This window comes from Parasteatoda tepidariorum, chromosome 8 (genome assembly GCF_982258835.1).
Source record: "Parasteatoda tepidariorum strain Cologne lab strain chromosome 8, Ptep-v5.0, whole genome shotgun sequence".
In the NCBI taxonomy this organism is placed as follows: Eukaryota; Metazoa; Arthropoda; class Arachnida; order Araneae; family Theridiidae; genus Parasteatoda; species Parasteatoda tepidariorum.
Genome location: NC_141762.1, coordinates 71,426,098 through 71,451,124, shown reverse-complemented (window position 1 = coordinate 71,451,124; position 25,027 = coordinate 71,426,098). Strand labels below are relative to the sequence as shown.

The window sequence follows — 25,027 nt, the reverse complement described above, 5'->3', positions numbered from 1 at the left end:
AAATACATCTTTTTAGTAAATACTAAGTCATAAAAATAAATTTGAATTCAAATAAATGACACGTAATTCGTTAAACCTATTAGAAATGTGCTATAGTGTAAAATCTTAAGATAAAATTTCTAAAACTGATATCTCTTTAAAAAGGTTAAAATTTTGGCTATTGTTGTTGTTGTTGTTACTTATCCTCTAATTGTCTGACGAGGTCAGACAAGATCCAGTAGTTTGTTGTTAACCCTCAAAAAGTCGATTACAAGAAGTGGAGAAGCATATAAGTCCTCCTTGGAAAGGCCCAAGCAGTCGAGGATATGTTCAGCTGAGGCCAATTTTGACTATAATTAAGTCTATTAAAAATTGAAATAAGTGAATTGCAATGGAAAAACCTGCATAAACAAAATGCTCTCTCTTGTCAAAAAATACAAAATAAACTGACCTGAAATAAAACTCAAAGGACTTCGAATCAAATAATTAAGGAAACTACTATCACGTTTAATATAAAAGGAAGATTTATTAACTAAACAATAAAATTACAGCTTCGCAGCTCCAAAAAACAAATCTCACACTCACTCAAAAAAACAATTTGCATTCTAGTTAGTCACCATAGCAACCACAAAACTCTTCTCGCTACCATCTATAAACTAATATATAATAAATAAATTATTTAACAAAAAATACGATACGCATAAGCACATAATATTTTACACTCTGGTTACTTCAGTTTCCGGTTTTAAAAGCGCTATATGTTCAGTCACCTCAACTAGATTTGGCATGTGACATTTTTAGCGGCAATCATTGGTCGATTTTCTAGCGTTGCCATTCGGGGAGTTGTAACAAGGATTTTTTTGTCGCCGTGTAAGAGAAATATGTATATAGATGTTAAGCTGTTATATCTCACAAGCTATTATATCTATTAAGCTGTTTTGTTCTTGTTTTTTTGCTTTTTTTCGTTTTTTTCACATCAGTTTTTTCTTTTTGCCTTTTGTTACTTTCGATTTCAACTCAAACGCAAGAATATAAAATTACTAAGAAAGATAAATAAGACTCTCAATAACCATGGTTCCATTGTGCTTTTTTAAAGCAAAAAAAGTCCGAAAAAGTTTGCTATAAAAACATTTAAAATTGCGATAACGTTCAAATAAACTTGAATTCCAAAAAAAATAATGATATGTTTATAAATAAAACTAGAACTTTCAGCATATCCAACCTGCTGGAATGTAGCTAAACTAAAATGTTAACAGTTTGAACTGTTAATATCGAGCTTCTTGTTATTCTTGAACTAATTACTCAATTTTAAATTCTATTCCACCTCACTGGTTGTATATTTTTGTATAGCCCTTTGTTAATTCAAGTTTAAAGTTAATTTCGTTTTTTAAGTTACATCTCTTTTTTGCACAGCAAAACAAGGTGTAAAGTAAAGTCTAACACCCAAAACAACTACGGTGTGGCTCACGGTTTTTTAATATAGAAAGAAATAAGTATTGTAAAAGAAATAAGTATCATAGCAAAATTCATCAATCAGTATTTTTTAAAAATTAAAAAGTATTTTTAAATTTTTATTATCAGTAGCATCTAACATTTTTATTCTTTACAATAGCTACCGTGTATCTGAAATCAAGTTAATGTAAGCTGCTGCATATCCATTTTAAACCATCTAATTTCTTTTACCTCTCCAGTCGTATACGTCTGTTCTCAATCATCATAGCAAAGGCCGACTCTGATTTTCTAATACTGAACAATACAAAAACTTTTTTACCAAACTTTTAATGGTAAATTTGTTTTATCAATGATACGTAAAATGCACAGAAGCATTTTTATTAAATCTTAATAGTTAATTCGCTTTGTCAAAATTACGGAAAATATACTAAAATATTCTTAGCGAAATAAAATGGTAAATTTATTTTGTCAATATTATATACAATCTATGGAAGCTTTTTGCCAAAATCTAAATGCTAAAATATACATTGACATTATGACGTAAAATGTGCGTCAACTTTCTTACCGAAATTTAAAGGGTAAACTGGCTACTCCAATAATACATGCCATGCACAGATACATTTTTACTTAATCTAAATAGTAAATTCACTTCGTCAATAATACGTACAGTATATCAGAATATTTTTACCATAATAAAATTGCAAATTTATTTTGTAAATATGACATACAATATACGGAAGCTTCTTACCGAAGTTTAAATGGTTACGTCAGCATTTACAAGTAAAATATTCGAAAACCTTCTAATCAAAATTTAAATGGTAAACTTTCTTCGTCATTAATACGTAGAATACACAGAAGCATTTTTACTAAATGTAAATAGTAAATTTCTGTGTCATTCTTCCTTAAAATGTACGAAACAGTCTTACCAAAAGTAGTTGCTAAATACATTCCGTTAACGTTACGTAAAATGTACTAAAACTTTTTTACCAATTATCTCAAAGGAAGTATCACTCCGTCAGTATTAAGTAAAATATACTTATAAAGAGTATTGACTTTACCAATTTCCAAACAATTTGAGTTTATTTTACGTATTATTTTAATAAATGTTTGTTCATGCATTAAAATTTTTATTTTGTTTACGTATTTGTATTGTAGTATAATTTTGTGCAGATATAAACAAACAGAATGCTCATGAATAAAATTAGACATAAAAGATTTATATTAATTGAAATATAATGTAAAAATCAAATTACTAAATAAATTTTAAATAAAAACATTTTGGGTAACAAATTGCTTTGCTTATTTAAACGTTTAAATTGCGATTAAATTGTTTGTTTTACATATTATTTATAATAAACAGTTATCAATCACAGCGTAGATTAACATTCCAGATTATTGACAGAGAACTTAATGCATATATTATCTCGGCAGTTTTATTCATCATAACGTTTTTAAAATGTTAAAATATCCTATTGATATATATTTATATAAAAAAAACATATTTACTTTAAATATTGAACATTTTAATTTTAATTTTTACCTACACTGCTATTATTACGTATATGATTTTGATTGTTTTCGAAATTACGAGTTAGAAACTAAAAGAATTGTTTTTTGTTTTGTAGACTGCTTTTTAAGACAAAGTTACTTAAATAGGAGTCTAATCTTACTAGCCATTTTACATATACTATTTTTTGTGTAAAATTACATTAATATAAAAGATATTTCTTAAATTATTCAGAACTTAACAATCAGCTTCATGCGCAATGCGATGCATACGCAAAAATTTTATTTAATACATCAGTCCATTTGGTAAGCGAAAATATTAAATTACGGTTGTAAACTCACTAAATTTGTTATACTTTTTTAATTTTAAATGTTATTTAAATGAATGATTACTTAGAAAAATATTATGTTCACTAATGGGTCTTAACAGAGTCATAAGGGAAATACACTACTTTACAATAATGGACTTCCTTTGATACTGTTTTAAATTTCTCAAGAAATACTTAAAGATTATTTTCAATTTTAGAGATGTTTATTTTATGCTATTTTTCATACTTAGCGGTAAGATTTAAAACTTTCAGAGGTTTAGGAGACCTACAATGAATTACGAAAGAAAACGAGTATTTTTAAACACCCATTGTCAGAAAATCAAACAATAAGATTGTAACTTGTATCGATTACTTAAGTTGTAATTTTTAATAACTAACTACATGAAATTTCGTAAATCTAATACACATATTTATAGAGATATGGACATTTTTATTAAAAGAATAATTTTTTTGTCTTACATTTTTGGCTATAACTTTAAAAAGACTTAATGGAATTAAACAAAATCTTTGTAGCAGTTCAAAATTAATTACGAGATTATTGATTTAAAATTTAAAAAAAAATCATTCAAAACTGTGCAAGATGTGAGTATTTAAAGTAGTTCTTTTATTCTGCGCATGAGCATAAAAAAATTTATTTTTTTCCTTTATAATTTTGAATTAAATCGTATTTGGCAAGTAATGAAAAGGTTGGATTTTAATATCTTAATAATTTAAATAAATAAATAATTTTCTAAGTAATTTTCGCACTGTTTAAGAGAAAGCTCAAAATGATTAGGGGTTTGCCACAAATTTCATTTTGTACTACTAAACAAGATTTATCAAAAATGAAACCATGTGGGGAACATCTCTCATAAAAATATGTTTTCTTTCACGTGTTTTCTTCCTTTATACCATCACATTTTTTGTTTCCGGACGATTATTGTAAGGTATTATCATCTCTTATTAAATTTTGTCTAATGATACAAAAGAAATTTTTGTAGAAAATCCCGGATCGTTTTGCGCTTCCTTTTTAAGAAGTACAAAAACTACTTGGAAAATTGTTTGTAACTTTTACAATTTTTAAGATAATCAAATCAAACTTTTTTCACTAGTTACCATATGTGATTCACTACAAAATTATGAAAAAACTTTTTGAATTTTTACTACGATTGCGTAGTTTAAAAGAATTATCTTTAATGCTTACATCATGCGCTGTTTTTAACGATTTTTTTTTAAAAATCTTAAATCAATAATTTCAAAATTAATTTTAAATTGTTCAAAAAGTTTTGTTTATTTCCATTGGGTACTTTTAAAGTTATAACAAAAAACACAAGGCTAAAATTTTTTTTTATAAAAATGCCCATATCTTCCAATATTTACGTTAGGTTTACGAAATTATATGCAGTTATTTAAAATAACAAAATAAGTAATCGATACAAATTGCAAGCTTATTACTTGATTTTCTGGCATAAAGTGTTCAAAAATGCTTTTTTCGTTCGCAATTTATTGTTGGACTTGCAAACCTCTGTAAGCTGTAAATCACATTGCTAAGTATGAAAATTCGCATGAAGTAAACACCTCTAAACTTATCAAATAATACTTTTTATAGAATTTATTGAAATAAATGTAAAAAACTGAAAGTAAATCTTCTATTATTATAGGGTTGGACAAGCATAATTAAACATAATTCTTATTAGTATATAATATAAGTTAATAATTTCAACTATCCTTAAAATAAATATCCCATGAAACAACAGGGGTCTTATCCCTTTAGTATCTTAAAAAATGCGCAATCAATATTAAATTCAAAGTCTATTTAATTCCAATGGTTTAATTCTTAAACAGACTTACAGATTTTTTTAATTATTTGGTGGCATATATTCAAGATATTGCAAGTTAATTTTTTTAATCGAAGAAAAATAATAAAATTATTGGCTAGACAGTATAAGATTCTTAAAAATGTCAATATGGAGTCTTTAATTTTAATCAAATAATGTTTTAATCAAATGATGTTTTAGAAATGATTTCTGTAATATTGTTAATATTCAGTGTCAACAGTGTCAATAAAATGGACCTAATGTTTAAATATCCTATTAAAATATAGTTATTGATGCCAAATTCAAATCATTTTTAATTTTAAACAAATTTATAGCAATTTTTTTAAGGACATTATTAGGTTTTAATTCAAATCAACAATAAATTATGAGCTTTAATGTTAAATAACTAAGAAGAAATAAAAGTAAAAAAACTGCTAAATAATATACAATATTCAACTGATCAATTAAAATATTTCAGATTAATAAATATTGTTCACATTGTCAGATTTTGTTCAAAATATTAAATATTGCTCTTTTCTATAAAACTTTTCTAATATAATTTCGTTTCATCTAGATTAAATGATGAAATCCTAGATTGTCTTACAAGAAGTTTTAAAACTATTTAAGAGTCCATATTCCTCTAAACAATTTTCTTAAAGAAAAAAACTAATATAAAAATACGTATGTTCATTTTTTTTAATACTCACGTGGCGTGATGGTAAAAAGCGGCCAATGTTATTGCCAGTTATAATTAGGCAGAACGCGTCACCGAAAACGTCGGTTCCTGACCTCCGTTTACCTTCTTGTATTGACACTTTCTTTTTTACATGGGCTGGAATGGATACTGGCACTAGGGGTGGAGGAACACTTGCAGGAAGTACAGGCGCACTTTCAGGCAATGCTTTCTGGATGTCGTCTAGTCCATTTTTTGGTGATTTCACTGGTGGTTTGGGGGCCTTGGGTGGAGGTGGCGGCAATGGGGACGGCGGTGGTGTTATTTCTGTTTTTGGAAGAATTGCATTAGGAGGCTGAAGGGTTGTTGGCCCTGGTGCAGAAGCTGGAGGTGCAAAGGTTTCAATAGTGGCTGATAGTGGCCTTTTAGTCTTTTTCTCAGACATTGGCTTCCCATCGCTAGTCACACTTCTTTCGCGTTCTGGGTGATTAGGGATAGCTAGCGTCGGTGTCCTGGTAAAACCCTCTTTACGAATACTTTTCTGGGTACTCGGTGAATTAGTTGGACGCTTCATTAATTTTTTAATAGATCGCCCAAAATCAACCTTTGATTCTTCTGCAGGTTTTGGTTGAGGTTCAAATTCTCTTCGCGCTGTTTCCAAGTTTGGACGATAAGCGTTCATAAAATCCTCGAATTCGGACCTTTCGGTGGCTAAGGGTATAGTACTCCCAGCTCCCGACGGTCCGGCTCGTTTCATCGATATGTCTGTCGGTTGGTATTTTACAGATAAACTTTTTGGATTGCGTATCGAAATGTCTCTTCGACAGTTAACTGCACCACTGCTATTTGGAGACATACACTGTATGTGAGTAATAATACAGCAGAAAAACAAGCTTTCATTTAAAATAGCTCAAAGCACCACACATATATACAAACTGAATAAATAATAAAAATTAATGCACACGTTCATCTTTTTCGTCGGCGATAAAATTTTTGTAATTTGGTTAAAGGTTTGAAGCTTTCACTAGTCATCTCTTCAGAATATTTATAGTGCAGAAAACACTAATAGTAATAATGCATTTGTTAACAACGCTCTGTAGTATCCTGATACACTTAGACCTTTACTTGGAATTTCACATGCTTGTTCACAATTGCGTTCGATCGAACTATAAATCCATTGATTAATCCTTGACTCTGCAACACCATTGAGAATATACTTGCAGATGTTTTAAGAGCACAAAGAATGATGGAATGCTTTATTACCAGAAATTAAAAATGAGTGTCGTACACACTTATTTCAGGAACTAATTTCGAAGAATCTATCTCTTCGCTGGATATGTTTGTAGGTAAAATTGATCTTAAGCCAAGATTTAAGAACATAGACTCCATAGGTAGTTTTCATCCACGCATGGCATCATCGGGAAAATTTTGACACAGGCAGGCGAGACACCGACATCAATACAGGGCTTAACCACCACCGCCAGATGCAGAAACCCTTTTTCTTATTTCAAATGCATCAAGGAATGGATCGGGGACCTGGCGTCGAATTTAGTTACCAAAATTCAGCCCACGGAAGAGAAAGGATATTTTTGATGTCGTTCTAAATATATTTTCACACGCTTTGGCCTGTCTCCAGAGGAACAGGACTTTTCCCTTCGTCTTTTTTTTTATTTTATTTATTCTGATTTCCCTTTCTCTTTGTTGCTTGCATTTTAAGCTGTTGAATGGACTTTTGGATTGTCTTCGGAAAAAGATACAATGGGATTGGAAATTGGGTGCGCTGGCGCTTTTGTTTGTGTATTGGATACCCTTTTTTCTCTCGCCAAGCATGCGAAGCGCTGGGTGATATATATTTGGATGAGTGAAGCTCGTGGCAGAGAATGAAGTAGAGATTTGCATTCTGTTCTAAGTAGAAGTTGATATCAGTTTCTGTTAAAAGTATTGAGGAAAAGATAACATAAACATAATATCGTACATGTCATATTTTTAATGTTAATGTATTAGATTATTAAGTTTTAAAAATTCTAAAAATTAAAAGCCTGTCTCCCTTTCGAAAAATTAAATATTCGACATTAAAACTTAAATGTATTTATTGCAACATATAAAAAAATTTAATGAATTTTTTAACTTTAGATTATTAGGTTACTTTTCGAAATTTTAGAAAAGAATTGTTACAGCAATAAATATTGTTTGAAACAACAACAAAACTTTAAATTTTTTTTTTCAGTAATGTAAAATTTATTTATTCTTAACAGCAATTCATAACGCAATCAAGAACATTTTTTCAGGTCAATTCCTCATTATTTAATATTTAGGAATTGAACATTTAAAAAATTATCAATTTCATTTTAATGCTTTTTAAGTTTTGAAATGACGTTTGTAAGTTAAAAATTATAATTTTATAAATTCACGTTATTTCTATAAATAACGCAACACAAAAAAATTCTTGAAAACTTGAGTTTATCGAAGTTATTAGATACTTTCAGCTATTTTTATAAAAAAATATTTAGATAATTTTTTACACTGATGACTTATAACTATAAATCGAGAATTTAATTTGACATCGAAAAAAAAGTATTTAAATGAAAAAAATTTGAAAGAAAGCAAAGTAATTTTGCTTTTTTAGTAAAAGAACATTAAGTCATTTTGTAAGAGTAATCGTACAAAAAAAAGTTTGTTGCTTATTGTAAATTTAAGTACATGTTCTAATATAAAGGACTTATACATCATGTTTTGAAAAGTATATGTTAGGCACTTTTTAGAAAGTTTACGAAATATTAAAATGTCAAAAATAATTATACTAAAATACAAAAATATATTTTGTTTCACATTTCAAAATATTCCTCTGATGTTCTAAAAAGAAATATGAGTTTAAATTTATGACATTGCAGTTCATTTTTTTTAATATACGGAAATTCGTCACAAATCTCCTTGAAAAATGCAAAATCGTAGCAAATTTGTGCAAAAAACAATTTTAAATAGTGTTTTCGACATTTTCTGATAACGGATGAAATACTAAGATTCACGAGCTTTCTTCATAATTTTTATTTCTCTTAACTGAACATTAGGGAATAAGTTCAATTAGTTTAGATCAAAATTAAAATTATATGACATTTCTAAAAACAATAAAGTTTTTTATGTTTAAGTAATGAAACACTTACTGAAAAAATTACGCTTTGTCATTGTCACCGTATGTATTTTATAAAGAATCCTTATTAAGACAGAGACAAATGTAAAGGGTAAAAATGTAACTGTTCCAAGAGAAGCCTTTGAAATGTTAAATATTTCTCGACTTTGTTGTTACTCATACCCGCAACTGCAAACTTGAGATAATGGCCTCCCCGTAAGTCTTAGAATTTCTTTTATACATTAATTAATATCAAAATACATTTTAATTTTTTCCATATTATTTGCTTGTTAAATAGATATGATACCCCTTTTTTTAAATAATATGAAGGTTTCCATGCTAATGCAAATACAAAGCTGATTTTGGCTGGTTTTATTTATTTTTTTAAAAGCACATGTTTAAGAAGTGTAATTTAAGAAAAGTTTTCGAAAAATGTTTATAGATATAATTTTATGCTAGCACTTTATACTGATTGAAATGATAATTGTTTTTACCTTCTCCTAATGAAGCAAACCTGAAAGAATGACGTCGCTATAAGCCTTAGAAAATATTTATATCTTAATAAATATAAAAATATATTTGAGTTTTTTCAATACCTATTCCTTGTTATTAGATGATATTTAATACATTTTTCTTAAAAGAAATTTGAAAGCGTTGAAACAAATGCCTAATTAATGGTTTTTTTCTTCACAAGAATTACTTAAAAGAATTACAAGAATTTGTTGTTACTTTTTAAAATTTTTTTTAAAATATATTTATTTACTGATACTTTATACTGATCAGCCTGATAACTGGTTTTTACTGGCCTCCAATGATAAAAATCTAATCTTAAGGTGTCCTCTTAAGTCTTAAAAAATATATTATGCCTTCAGCGTATTCAAAATATAATTTTAATTCTCTATTCATTGCTTAGTTGGGTAAAGATCATACATTTTATGAAAAAGAAATTATTATATAATAAAATAAATTTGATTTTTTTGCGTAAATTTCTTCTTTTTATACCACAATTAGCACACTCCTGTTAATCGTAGTTAAATAAATGATTTTAAAACATTTCTTTTTATTTATATATTTAAACCTATATACGACTATTTTCCATTTGACACAGATGACAGAGTTGACATTAAAATAGGAACGCACATAGCGAATAAAGAGCAAAATTTTGAATAACAAAAAATTACAAAGTTTTAAAACTGAAGCAATAACAATAAATTTTAAAAGCTGTAAATTCTTTAAAAAGATGGTCCAGTAATTTTATCCACGACTTTATTTTGATCAAAACTCTCCTTTGATATTCGCAAAATTAATTTTCAATGTTAAAATCATTTAAATAAAATAAAAAATAAGCTAAATATAAGTATTTAGTTTAGACATGTAAGTAGCCAATGAGCCGGCTCGTTGGGCGAGCTCACTGGCACTCACAATGGGCTCGTGCTCGTGAGGTTGTGAGCTCGAATTCTGCCGGCCGAAGAATCTCCATGCATTAAATTGTGATTGGTGCACGTTAAACCTGTCAGGGTGACAAAGTCGTCCAAGTTCCCATACCAAATCACTATCTCTGGGGGTACTGAATCGGAGATTGATAGTTCTCTGGACAATGTCAAAATTGCGATATGTGGATGAATGAATGTTGTATGAATGAGTCCTCCTTGTATAACGGGCTGTGATGTATGTAGAGGGATGAAGTCGAATTCTTGGTCATAAATGGTGCCACTGAAAAACAAGAAGCGCACCCTTTACCTTAGATTTGCTTGGATTCCCCTAGTAAACCTACCGGTATTGCCAAGTGGCATTAGTAACAGCAAAAGTAACAAGTAGACAGTTTTTACAAGCGCTTTTGAGTTGGTAAATAAAGTGTAATTGTCCCTTTACGAAATTTATTTGATGTAAAATTCTTGCTTCTGGCAATTAAGACGCAGGAATACTTATTTCAATAAAATACATTTGGCGAGCATCTACTCAATGGTTAAGACTTTTGAGCCATCACCGTGCAGAACTAGGGCTCTATCTTTGATGGAGACTTGAAGTCTATTTAGCTTCTGATCGACAAGTTCTATCCGGGAAGTTAAAGGGATTGATGCGTAGTGCTGACCACTACGCCTTCATCATACGATTGATTTCAAAATTGGGTACCTTCCACCTTCATAAACCCTTTGAGTTGGGATATTTGACTGCTGCAGGAGTGCTTTACTTTTAAGGAAATTTTTCTTTAAATTTTTTGCAGTTTTGCTTCCTTATAAAACTATTTATAATAAAATTATTAAGTTATTAATTCCTTACGAAGTTATTAATTATTGTTTATTAGCGAAATTTACTTGATTGAATTTTGCAAATACATTTAATAAATTCATAAAACAGATTTTGAATATGTAATGAAAATTTATAAAATAAAATAAAAATTTCTTGGATTTTCTGTAATTGATGGAGTTTCCAACTTTAAACTAAAAATCATTGATTACATGAATTTTGCAAATCTTGACTATTGGATAAAATTAATACGTTAGACGTATCGCTATTTCTCAGTATTAAATATGGTAAGAACCGACTCTGCCGCTGTTCAGGCTGCTCAACTAAAATGTTAAATTCAATTTTGCTGCGCAAAAACTATAATACTTTTAACTGGAAATTACGAAATTGTGTTGAAAAATACTCGCACAATAAACCAAAAATATTTTACATTTGGTACTTTGTTCAGGAATGACTAAGTGTTAAACTTGTTGGAAAAGATAATATACGGGTCGCACTAGAGGCCCAGGAATGCAACTGCATTGCAAAAAAAAAAAAAAAAAAAAAAAAAAAAAACTTTATCAAATTATCGGCACTCAGAGTGTCGGTACTTTTTACCGTAAAATGTTATTGAAATGTTATGGAAATTTATACCTTATTTTTACAGTAATATTTATTGTAAAATCACTGAGTAACTGTAGTTGAATAATTATAACTTTAAATATACGGTATAATATTTTACGATAAAATTAATTTTATGCATGACACACTCAGGTGCCGGTATTTTCTACCGTTATTCGATCTGGAATTTTTTACGGTGTACAGAGTTGAAGTCTGAGATGATACAAGTCCCATTTTTATGTAGGAACTTAATACGTTTTTTTCCGAACGTCTTATATAGTATTGCAATTCTAAGTATTTAATTTGGGAATTTTTAGATACATTTTTTTCTTTACGAAACATTTTTTTTGTACAAAAACTATTAGAGTTAGAAGCTGAAAATTAAGAGGGTATGTAATCAAATGCATAAGGAGTGCGGGGGAATAAAACAAATTTAAGATTCGATTATTATTCCAAGGATTATCAATTGTTAAACTTGCAATAAAAAAACATGTTTCAAATGCTATGACAGAGATGAAATGCGACGTTCTGAAAAGGCCATTTTCGTTTATAAGCTTAAAGTGAATTTTTTCTTAAATTTTAATTTGTTTACAAGTTATTACAGTTTTTAAGGGCTTTTTCCACTGACAACCATGGGAGCTATGCCGGAGGTAGTTTAACTACCGGTAGGGTCTCCCAAGCCGGACAGGTCCTCGTAGGGTAGGAGCCTGACTAAATGGGATACCACCAAGAGCTAAGTCGGTTCTCTACCTATTCTTTTAGGTGCTCTGGTCCTTGGGACTAACAAAGGCTGCAATTTTTCCCCATCCAAACTGTTTATAATTACTATGTTGATTACGAAAAAAAAAGAGATTCCAAATTCCAAAATGCAAATTCTTAATGTGTAAAAAAGCATTTTTTTGTGATTTTAAAAATCGATGAATAATTAGTTCTATACAGAAAAGAAAATCATGATCCTTTAAATCCTTTTAAATCCTATTTTCTTCCAGTGAATGATTAATACTTCGTAACATTATTAATTGCTTTAATCATTTCCATAAACACTGAGAAAAAAAGTTTCAGATCAAAGCAACCAGAATATGGTAAAAATTAATAAATAATAGAATTAATTTTTAATTTAACAGTAAAACAGGATTTGATGAAATATAATAAAATTTGGTAAATGTGGTAAGATTCAGCAATTTTATTATGATACCTTAGAGCATGGCATAAAAGCCAATTTTTCGGCTAAACTTAATTTTCCTTATTGTAATTTCTACGAAATGTGTTAATAAGAACTATAATTTTGGAAACCAGAAGTTTCGATAAACCGTTACCATATGAACGGAAAAATTACCAAATTGTCAGCCTTTAATTCCGTATATTTTTGTTTGGGTAATTAGAACTATGGCTTTTCTTAACAGAATTTTTTTTTAACGGTTACCATACAGTGCGATGATTTACTAGATTTTTTTCTACATTTATTTATAGTTTGAAAAAATTTCCTCTGAGATTATAGTCAGTAATCGGCAAAAGGCTATCCAATCAGTGACTGCAAATGAATACATTTTTTAATAAGTCTTGTAAAGAATTTTTAAGTTAATATGTATGTTTTCATTAAATATGTATGTTTTCATTATTAAATAGCGATATTTTTGCAGTAAAAAGAGCTGTGACGATGAAAATGAGGGAGAAAAGGTCATAAAGCAATCTTTTACACCAAAATGGAGTGTAAGTATTATATATTTTAGGAAAATAAAATTAAATAAATGCATTGTAAAACACAGAACTGCGCAATACTTTTGCTTTTTTGAATAAGATTTAAGATAAAGTACTTATGCCGGATTTCAAACTTTACGTAAATACTAATACAGATATTTTAAATTTTACGTGAGCTTGAAATAACTATAACCTTATATATTGAGCAGTTTCAACTTCTAATTTCATACTTTTCAATTTTCTGTAAATGCAATTTTAAATATAGTCAATAATTAATATAGCTCTCGTAAAATGTTGACTGACTAAAATTCGTCTTTTAGTGATTATTTTCTGTTGTTTAATGATCAGGGAAATTTTTTTTGAATTTAAATATTCGTTTGCTTACATGTTGAGAAAAATCAGATTTATGAAAGCTTCTTGGAATTTTCTGGGTTAAATAAAGGCAATTAAACGTATTTCCTAAACTTAAGCGTAACTCGCGAGTTAATTACGTTTGGAACTTAGTGTTTAAAATTGCTGGAATATGAAAGTTAACTTTCAAATTTTCTTTAATTTTTCTTAGGGAAATATTTATCGTCTGCAAAAATGTAAAATAAATTAAGTAATATTTTTTTTCAATGGAATTTTTTTTTATTCAATTCGTTTTCAATTGATTTTGAGACGGGAGATACAAATTTTAACTTATCAAAGACAGGGGTTGGTGAGTGGGGAGAGCAGTGATTCGATCTTTGAAAATTGTGATATATTAGTTTTTTTTAGTACAAACCACAGTATCGACAAAAACTATTTTGCCAGTAATAAGTGGATCAAAACTAGGAATAACATTTTCTTAGGGGGTATACTTGAGAGATTTGTTGTGTGTGTATACATATAAATCAGCTTGAATTGCACATAATTAAGTGGGTAATTGATTAAACGCTCATAAAACTTGTCAAAACTTTAGACTTTTAATAATGGTTGTTAATCAATTTTGAAACAAGGAATGCGAGATGAGGCTATTAGGTACATTGCGAGATAAATTAAAATTTTCTATTGTAGTGAAAAGTGATTAACGACGCAATTGAATAAGGCAATAATGATTTATATATCTATTCAAAGTGTTGCCAATCTGTCTTCTAAAAGAATAATATAGCATTAGAAAGGGTCGAGTAGAAAAAAAAGACTATGATGGATCTTTAAAACATCTGGAAGTCGTTATCTTCGCACATTTAAGAAGTGTAATTAGAATTTGTTTGTATCAAGGACAGTATGAAAAAGAAATATTGTGAACATAATTCATTAAAAAATATCTTATTTGACTAAATTACTTGCATGTTTCACAATTGTTTGTAAAATTTTTAATATACATATGTCCAACTGTTTTTTGTTTGTTTATGGATTTTAGGTACCACTCCTATTTGTGAAGGTTTAAACTTTCTTCTTTCATTAAAAATATCTTTCTTTTAGCATGGCTTAAAACATTTGTGATGAGTTGTTGGATTGAAAGTGTTTAAAAAAATAAATTAGTTAAAAATAATTATTTCGTTAAAAAGGTTTTATGAATTATTAAAAAAAATCGAAAAACTTTTTTTCATTTTTCAAATTTTTTTCAAAAATTTTCCAAAAATTACAATTTTGTTATTCTTATGGGCTTACTAAAAATGATCAAGCGCGTAAAGTGAATAACGGTTCTTGCTATTTCTTTAACGTTTGTAATTTTGGATGAGAATAAATATATAACTTTTTTATGGACTTAAATTTCTGCAATTTCTGCAATTAAAAAGTTTGACATAAAAACATAATAATTCAAATATATTATTCTATCGATATTATTAATTAATTGAATATGTTTCTTTAACGTAAATTAATATTTAATTGAAATAAAAACTAAATCGCCATTGAGGAAGATGGTGTACCGAATTTTAAATCCTGTTTAATTGCAAAATGATACTTGAAGGTGATAATAGTCTTCTTTTAACTTTTCTTTTCCCTCAATCAAATACGTTTTGATGATTTATTCGATAAAGCTTTGTTGTTGTTGTTGTAGTTCATTTACGTCACACTAGAGCTGCACAATGGGCTATTGGCGACGGTCTGGGAAACATCCCTGAGGATGATCCGAAGACATGCCATCACAATTTTGATCCTCTGCAGAGGGGATGGCACCCCCGCTTCGGTAGCCCGACGACCTGCACGCTAAGTCGAGCACTTTACGGTTGCACAGTTTAACGTGGACCCATACAGCACACCCTCGGTCCCTACGCAGACTGATCCAAGTGGTCACCCACCCGCACAATGACCGCAGCCAGTGATGCTTGACTTCTGTGATCTGCTGGGAACCGTGTCTTAACGATCAGTCTACTGCGGGACTCGATAATGCTTTGATAATCATTATTATGCTGAGGTTTTGAAATCCCTCAGTTGGCGTAGTGGCAGGGACGGATTAAGCGTACGGGGGCCCTAGGCCATTCAAATTGGGGGGGCCTTTAGATTAAATTTTTTTTCTCGTATATTTTTTATTTACTTAAATATAAAAGTATTTATATATCTTTTCATTTAAGAAAACATATTTAAAATTAAAATAAATAATAATAAATTAAATTTTACTTTATTTTGTTAAATTAGAACTAAAAAATAATCATAACATTTTAAAAAAAATTATGTAAATATGTAAAATAAAATATGTAAAGCATAATGCTACAATTATGTAATACATTATGTAAAAACATTAAACGTATTTCATTAATATACATTTGAAATTGACTTTTTTTAAAAAAAAATAATTGTTTTTCTTATTATTTTAAATTTATTTTCAAAATTTTTTTTAAGGGGCCCCTAATCATTTGGGGCCTTAGGCCATGGCCTAGTCTGGCGAATGGGTAATCCGGACTGTGTAGTGGATTGAGTTTTCCCTTACAACGGCTTGGCCCGAGGTTCGATTCTCCATGTTAAAAGCTGTATGCCTGATTGGCCTTCATTTTCTTCTATCGGGTCTTAGTAGTTTGGAATCCACTCCAATGTAATGACACTGGTTTGATAAGAGGCAGAAATAATCAACGCTTGGCTGAGCGGTTAGGAAGAAAATTGCCGAGACCTCGTGATTACTACCATCCACCATTCCCTAATTGAAAAAGTGATTGCGTAATGGAAGCATGCGCTAGTATCATCTTCGTGTCTTCATTAAGAGGACGCCATTTCCGTTTCAAATTCTCTTTTCTCTCCATAAGTAATATAAAATTTATAATACAGAAAAAGTGAGTTCAGACTAACCTAGAATCAGCCTCGATGCCTCAAATACTGAAAAAAAAATTTCAAAATATCAAAAGGAAAAAAAATATGACTCAGGCTTGCGTAGCTGGGAAATTCTTTTCCGATAATTTGCTTGAATTTTGATATTTTCTAATTTTTTTCAGCATTTAAAACTTTATGGCTCACTCTAGGTTTGTTTGACTCACTATTTCTATACTTTAATTTAGTTATGGAGGCAAGAGCGATTTTGCGACGAAACTTTTTTCCAGTGGTGTAGCGGCGTCCCCTTAAGAATTAATCCCAGACCAGCAGCCCAAAACAGCGACATTAACTATCAAACTGCAGATTTTTTTGCACATTTTATAGGATTTCTAACCTGCGATAAGAAATTATTAAATAATTTTTTTGGCTATAGCTTCTGTTTGTTTTTCAGATCGATGCTAAAAATGGAGTACACTTGTGGTGCCGATCTCAAGCTTCAGGAGATCAGTGTTACGTTTCTAGTGATATTTGTGTAGTAAGTGAAAAGTTTATGTCAACATGTAACGTTACTTTGCTAAAAAGTTCTTTTCACACCCAAAAATTTTGCCATTAAAAATTTTCCTAAATTAAAAATGCTTTTCTACGATTGATGTCAAGACAAGATTCACAAAACTACTTCCCTTACAATGATTCTTCGATCGATCAAATCTTGTTATCATGCAGGTTATCCTGCGTGATAGCGATTATCATGCAGGTTTTATGTAGGATATCTTGCATGGTAACGAAAGATAGCACCATGATAGCAGGATATCCTGCATGATATCATGGAATAAACTTCAAGGCTGTGGTTATCACACTTATGAAGCTTTCGAGCTCTCGTGTCTTTTTCATATTCTACCGAAGTAACTACCAATTTTTTAAATAAGAAAAATCTTACATTTAGTTTATTAGTTCAGCGCAAGAATCAAGGTTAGTTAGTCAACCGGAGCGTTACGCTATATACCCAAAACTTCTTCGCAAGCTAATAGTATTTCTCGATTGAAGGTTCGGCGATCAGTACCGTCTTTAATCATGGGCACACCTGGGCATTTCCCCGGGGTCCCAGGCACTCAAGGGGCCCTTGAGAATCTTACTTTTTATAAATTGTGTTCAAAGAATAAACAATATATATATTCTAAAATAAATATATTTATTATTTATTTTAGCCTTATATATTTTCTAAAATAAATATATTCTATTATATAAAGTGTGCATTTTTTTCTACAAATAGTGATCAATTATCATGCAAACACCAATAATTTGAATAGTTTATCAACAAGAAAACTTAAAAAAGCAATTGAAATCTATTTTTCAACGTTCCAATGAACATTTTATGTACTTGGGCATAGAAAGATGTTTTAATAACTGTTTAGTGTGACAAAATAATTCATACCTTTTGAATTTATTTTAATTTGTTATACCTTTATGTCCATTTAATTTAATTTAATTATTTTAATTAATTTCCATAATTTTGAAAATTACTTTATTATTTGAGGATTACAACTGCTTAGCATCTTATATATTTTTTTAAAAATTTTACATAGTTTAAAATTTTTTTATTCGAGTTCTTGGGATGATCAAAAATAGTTTAAATTTGTTGAAATTATTGCATCATATCTTAAAAATTATTTACTTAAAAATTATGTAAAGTATTTTAGTTCGTTTTCAAACATTATGGTATGTTCTAGGGGTCTAGAACATTTTTGTGCTGCCCGGGGGCCCTGTATGCTATTAAGACGGCCCTGTCGGCGTTCAATGGATTAAAGGTAAATAGAATACAACATGAGAATTAAGGATTTTATGGCGAATCCATTATCATCAACGATGTTTGGAGGGCGTATTTTTCATTATGAATTAGCTATTATTTTATTTTGATTTGTCTTTGAATCAGCAGTTTTATTTATCAGAATTATCTTAATTGTATGTAATTTTTATTTTTTTGAATGGTTATTGACGAAAGTATTCAAATAGGCACAGAAATTGAATTTTAAATTCGTGATATAAAATTAAAAGACGTAACTGTGTTTTAAGAAAAAAATGTAATTTCGTTACCTGAACTACTATTTTATTTTTAATAATTTAAACAAAACGTGCCGAAACAATTCTTCGAGTCAAAAAATACAAATTTCAAAAGTAAGTTAAGTTTTAAGATTGTTATGAGTGTTGAGAATAGTCATACTTTCCATTTCAAAAATTTTATATTTTTTGTTAAATTAGAAATGAAAAACTGTTTGCCTTTAAGCATTTAAGTGTTTTGTTTTGCTTGAGTTCTAATTTTTAGCTAGCATACCCCGTAGTTAAATACTAATATTGACAGAAAAACTGTTTCAACGTTGAGCCATAATATCTAAAACCATAACAATGAGCAAATTTCTTGTAACCTAAAAGCGATGTTAAATTAAAGCATTGTAACGTCACTTTGAGCCATAATACGGAGAAAGTTTGCAGCAATCTGATTAAGATGTTTAATTCATTAATTCATGTGTTTAATTCATATGTTTGAATTAAATGTTTAATTCATAATAATATAACGTTTGTTCATTCGATAAGGGAAGCGAATTTTCAGCAATTTGATTAAAGAGTTTAAATCAACCATCATACAAAGCAATTTTTCTACTACCTGAGTGAAATGTTTAATTCTACCAGAAGGGAGCAATTTTGTGGCATCCTGAATGAGGTTTTAAATTGAAACAAAACACTGATACTTTCAGCCATAATAGGGTGGAAGTTTCCCACAACCAGAATAAGGTGTTTAATTCAACTATAATAGGAAGCAAGCTGAATACTGAACTGGACTGAACATAATATTGATACCTTTAGTCATAATAGGAAGCAAGTTATTTCAATCATATTAGGAGCAAGGTAGCTGCAACCTGAGCAAGGTGTTAACTTAACCTAGATTCCACTTTGGACAAAACATAGTATCCTAAAGTTATGTTTAAGATGTACGATTATATAGTTCAACGCAACATCATATTAATACTGCAACAAATATGAATGATATAATGGTTCTAGGGGAAATTTAAACGATATAATGGTTCACCAAGCTTTAAAACTTCTGACAGTGTATACACATTTTATACACTCTTTATTTTTTCTTCAAAGTCATGAACAATTCAATTTTTTTTCTGTAAATATTTTTGTGACAATGGCAACAGATGATGGCAGTAAGCAGGCCATTTGCCAACTTCCTTACAAACAGTTTATCGAACAATGGATGCCAACAATTAAAAATTTTACTTGCACTGGCACTACATTTTATCTTTAATGACACAACATCATGCCAAAATTTTTATTTTACTGCTTCTTTAATTAAATCTTGATCACATAAGTTTTAATGGCTCTTGTATCTAAAGATGACTCTACGGAAAAAATAGATAATAGATGAATCCAAGTATTAAAAAAATTTGTTACTTGCAATTTCACAAAAAAAAATTCATAAATCATCAAAGAGTATTGCAAAAGGGTCATTTTACTGCATAAGTTTCTTAACAAATCTAAAAAAGAAAGTAATTCTTTAAATACTTTTTTTCTGTGGGTGGTTAAAAGAAGCAGAAGTAGCAACCCATACATTCTTAATATTTTTTAACCCTTTTCATATACACTGAAAAAAAAATGTGATCAAAACTGCGAGAATAAAATAAATTTAACTTTGTTTCTGGCTCTATGGAAACACCAAAAAGCAAAGTATTTTTCCCGGAGGGCTTTGGCAACGTTTATTAAATATTATTTTCTAATATATGATAAAATTTGGTGAATGTGGTAAAGTAATTTGGTAATTCTACTATGATACCTTAGAGCTTGGCATAAGAACAATTTATCGATTAAATTTACATTTTAGTTTTGTGTTTTTTATTAAATAAATGGCAATAAGAACTATAATTTTGAAAACACCAGAATTTCAGGTAAACCATTAGCACATGAACGAAAAATCATTAAATGAATGGTTTAAACACTATATATTTTGAATTTTTTATTCAAAATTATAATTTTTTTAAATCGGAATTGTCATTACCATTCAGTGCGGTAATTTAAAAGAATATTTCCTTCTTGCACATATTTGTCGTACTAGTTAGTTCACAGGGTAATGAGGAAAAAATAAATAATTCTTTTTTTTTTAAGATGGAAAACACATTACCACTTAACACACTAAACGTAGCAGAGATGCCAACTTGCTCCAGACAGCGAATAAATATTTTCGAGCGGTAGTTCATTAATTGTGATTCTAGGTTTAATAAATTCAATTTATTAGGTTTTTATCCACCACTATTTTTAAATAATTAAAAAGCTTATATAATTCACTACTTTGTTGTTGTTAAGTCATGCTCAACCTTTTAAAAAATAAGCACAATTTGTCAAATATTTGAAAATTTTATCTTGCAGTTATTTGCCGTTTTTTAAAAATTATTTTGTCTTGTTCGAAGCAGTTGGCATCTCTGACGTAGTTTCTAAAATATTAATTTCTTTATTTTTTTATCTTTTAAAAGCCTATCGATTTAAATGAGCAGTGTTGTTCATTACTATTAGATAAATATTGGTGGAAGAAAGTAGACATACGACCGTAGAGGATTAATAAAATAAATGATTGAGAACTGTTTTTTCGTTGACTTTAAATCGATGATCGATACATTAAAATTGAATATAAGTTATCGTTGAGTTAGATCGATAATTAAAATTGAATATGGTTCTCGAGAATAAAGAAGCATTACTCGGCAAATCTTCGAAATTGGCCTGGTTCCGGTATCCGGTACTAAAATTCCTTAGCACAGTACAGGTGACAAAAACTTGATCAGCGTTACCGGATACCCGCGACATCCCTAGTAATTATTATGCATTCCTAAAACCACTTCTATTGCTGGAAAATAATTGGAATTTACAATGGATCAGCCTAAGGATTGCTGGGAAGCCTTTTTTTAAATCCAGTTCCTAACAAAGTTAGCATTTTTACGAGCATAGTTATTGCTGAAAAAAATCCACTGCAATTTACAACGCATTAGCATAAGTATTACAGGGAAGAATATTTTTATTCCAGTTCCTAGCGAAGTTAACATTCTTGAAATCATACTTATTGCTGAAAGAATTCCCTGTAATTTAAAACGCATTAGCATAAGTACTGCAGGGAAAAAATTCTCATTTTCAGTTCCTAACGAAGTTAACATTCTTAAAAGCATGCTGAGAAAATCCACTAGAACTTGCAAAGCGTTAGCATAAGTATTGGAGGGAAGAATTTTTAAATTCCAGTTCCCAACGATCTTAGAAGCATAGCTATTGCTGAAAAATTCCGCTGAAATTTACAACGCATTAGCATAAATATTGCAGGGAAATTTTTTTTTTTAATTTCATTTCCTGACGAAGTTAGCATTCTTAAAATCGTATTTATTGCTGAAAAAATCCACTGGAATTTACAACGCATTAACCTAAGTATTGCTGGGAAGCCTTTTTTAAATCCAGTTCCTTACAAAGTTAACATTTTTAAGAGCATAGTTATTACTGAAAAAATCCCCTGTAATTTACAACGCATTAGCATAAGTATTACAGGTGAGAATATTTTTATTCCAGTTCCTAGCGAAGTTAACATTCTTGAAATCATATTTATTGCTGAAAGAATTCCCTGTAATTTAAAACGCATTAGCATAAGTACTGCAGGGAAAAAATTCTCATTTTCAGTTCCTAACGAAGTTAACATTCTTAAAAGCATGCTGAGAAAATCCACTAGAACTTGCAAAGCGTTAGCATAAGTATTGGAGGGAAGAATTTTTAAATTCCAGTTCCCAACGATCTTAGAAGCATAGCTATTGCTGAAAAATTCCGCTGAAATTTACAACGCATTAGCATAAATATTGCAGGGAAATTTTTTTTTTTAATTTCATTTCCTGACGAAGTTAGCATTCTTAAAATCGTATTTATTGCTGAAAAAATCCACTGGAATTTACAACGCATTAACCTAAGTATTGCTGGGAAGCCTTTTTTAAATCCAGTTCCTTACAAAGTTAACATTTTTAAGAGCATAGTTATTACTGAAAAAATCCCCTGTAATTTACAACGCATTAGCATAAGTATTACAGGTGAGAATATTTTTATTCCAGTTCCTAGCGAAGTTAACATTCTTGAAATCATACTTATTGCTGAAAGAATTCCCTGTAATTTAAAACGCATTAGCATAAGTACTGCAGGGAAAAAATTCTCATTTTCAGTTCCTAACGAAGTTAACATTCTTAAAAGCATGCTGAGAAAATCCACTAGAACTTGCAAAGCGTTAGCATAAGTATTGGAGGGAAGAATTTTTAAATTCCAGTTCCCAACGATCTTAGAAGCATAGCTATTGCTGAAAAATTCCGCTGAAATTTACAACGCATTAGCATAAATATTGCAGGGAAATTTTTTTTTTTAATTTCATTTCCTGACGAAGTTAGCATTCTTAAAATCGTATTTATTGCTGAAAAAATCCACTGGAATTTACAACGCATTAACCTAAGTATTGCTGGGAAGCCTTTTTTAAATCCAGTTCCTTACAAAGTTAACATTTTTAAGAGCATAGTTATTACTGAAAAAATCCCCTGTAATTTACAACGCATTAGCATAAGTATTACAGGTGAGAATATTTTTATTCCAGTTCCTAGCGAAGTTAACATTCTTGAAATCATATTTATTGCTAAAAAAATTCCCTGGAATTTAAAGCGCATTAGTATAAGTATTGCGGGGAAGAATTTTTTATTTCCAGTTCCTAACGAAGTTAACATTCTTAAAAGCATAGTTATTGCTGAAAAAATCCACTAGAACTTGCAAAGCGTTAGCATAAGTATTGGAGGGAAGAATTTTTAAATTCCAGTTCCCAACGATCTTAGAAGCATAGCTATTGCTGAAAAATTCCGCTGAAATTTACAACGCATTAGCATAAATATTGCAGGGAAATTTTTTTTTTTAATTTCATTTCCTGACGAAGTTAGCATTCTTAAAATCGTATTTATTGCTGAAAAAATCCACTGGAATTTACAACGCATTAACCTAAGTATTGCTGGGAAGCCTTTTTTAAATCCAGTTCCTTACAAAGTTAACATTTTTAAGAGCATAGTTATTACTGAAAAAATCCCCTGTAATTTACAACGCATTAGCATAAGTATTACAGGTGAGAATATTTTTATTCCAGTTCCTAGCGAAGTTAACATTCTTGAAATCATACTTATTGCTGAAAGAATTCCCTGTAATTTAAAACGCATTAGCATAAGTACTGCAGGGAAAAAATTCTCATTTTCAGTTCCTAACGAAGTTAACATTCTTAAAAGCATGCTGAGAAAATCCACTAGAACTTGCAAAGCGTTAGCATAAGTATTGGAGGGAAGAATTTTTAAATTCCAGTTCCCAACGATCTTAGAAGCATAGCTATTGCTGAAAAATTCCGCTGAAATTTACAACGCATTAGCATAAATATTGCAGGGAAATTTTTTTTTTTAATTTCATTTCCTGACGAAGTTAGCATTCTTAAAATCGTATTTATTGCTGAAAAAATCCACTGGAATTTACAACGCATTAACCTAAGTATTGCTGGGAAGCCTTTTTTAAATCCAGTTCCTTACAAAGTTAACATTTTTAAGAGCATAGTTATTACTGAAAAAATCCCCTGTAATTTACAACGCATTAGCATAAGTATTACAGGTGAGAATATTTTTATTCCAGTTCCTAGCGAAGTTAACATTCTTGAAATCATATTTATTGCTAAAAAAATTCCCTGGAATTTAAAGCGCATTAGTATAAGTATTGCGGGGAAGAATTTTTTATTTCCAGTTCCTAACGAAGTTAACATTCTTAAAAGCATAGTTATTGCTGAAAAAATCCACTAGAACTTGCAAAGCGTTAGCATAAGTATTGCAGGGAAGAACTTTTTAATTCCAGTTCCCATCGATCCTAAAAGCATAGTTATTGCTGAAATTTACAACGCATTAGCATAAATATTGCAGGGAAGAATTTTGTAATTTCAGTTCCTAACAAAGGTAGCATTGTAAAATCATATTTATTGCTGAAAAAATTCACTGGAATTTACAACGTATTAGCATAAATATTGCAGGGAAGAATCTTTTAATTTCAGTTCCTAACGAAGGTAGCATTTTTAAAATCGTATTTATTGCTGAAAAAATCCACTAAAATTTACAACACATTAGCATAAATATTGCACGGAAAAATTTTTTAATTTTAGTTCTTCCTAACGAAGGTACCTTTTTTAAAATCGTATTTATTGCTGAAAAAATCCACTAAAATTTACAACACATTAGCATAAATATTGCACGGAAAAATTTTTTAATTTTAGTTCTTCCTAACGAAGGTAGCATTCTTAAAATCGTATATATTGCTGAAAAAATTCACTGGAATTTACAAC

At 29.5% G+C, this 25,027-nt stretch overlaps 2 protein-coding genes across 3 annotated transcripts in view; one reads left to right on the top strand and one right to left on the bottom strand.

Moving 5' to 3' along the window:
- Positions 1–7,221, bottom strand: part of LOC122270952 (uncharacterized) — a 50,230-nt gene extending 43,009 nt beyond the window's left edge. The window contains exon 1 of the mRNA XM_087169124.1: positions 5,770–7,221. Within this exon, the coding sequence (XP_087025250.1) occupies positions 5,770–6,591 (822 nt within the window). The 5' untranslated portion in view covers positions 6,592–7,221. The remainder of the gene's footprint in view (positions 1–5,769) is intronic.
- A 1,738-nt stretch (positions 7,222–8,959) lies between these two features.
- LOC107449338 (retinal degeneration A) overlaps positions 8,960–25,027 on the top strand; it is a 91,953-nt gene continuing 75,885 nt past the window's right edge. Inside the window, exons 1-4 of one of the 2 annotated variants that reach the window (XM_087169121.1) lie at positions 9,024–9,078; positions 13,350–13,419; positions 17,069–17,152; positions 18,345–18,422. In XM_087169121.1, coding sequence (XP_087025247.1) covers positions 9,068–9,078; positions 13,350–13,419; positions 17,069–17,152; positions 18,345–18,422 — 243 coding nt within the window. In that variant the 5' untranslated portion in view covers positions 9,024–9,067. Of the gene's footprint in view, positions 9,079–13,349; positions 13,420–17,068; positions 17,153–18,344; positions 18,423–25,027 lie in introns of both variants that reach the window. The other variant, XM_087169122.1, reaches the window with a different exon arrangement.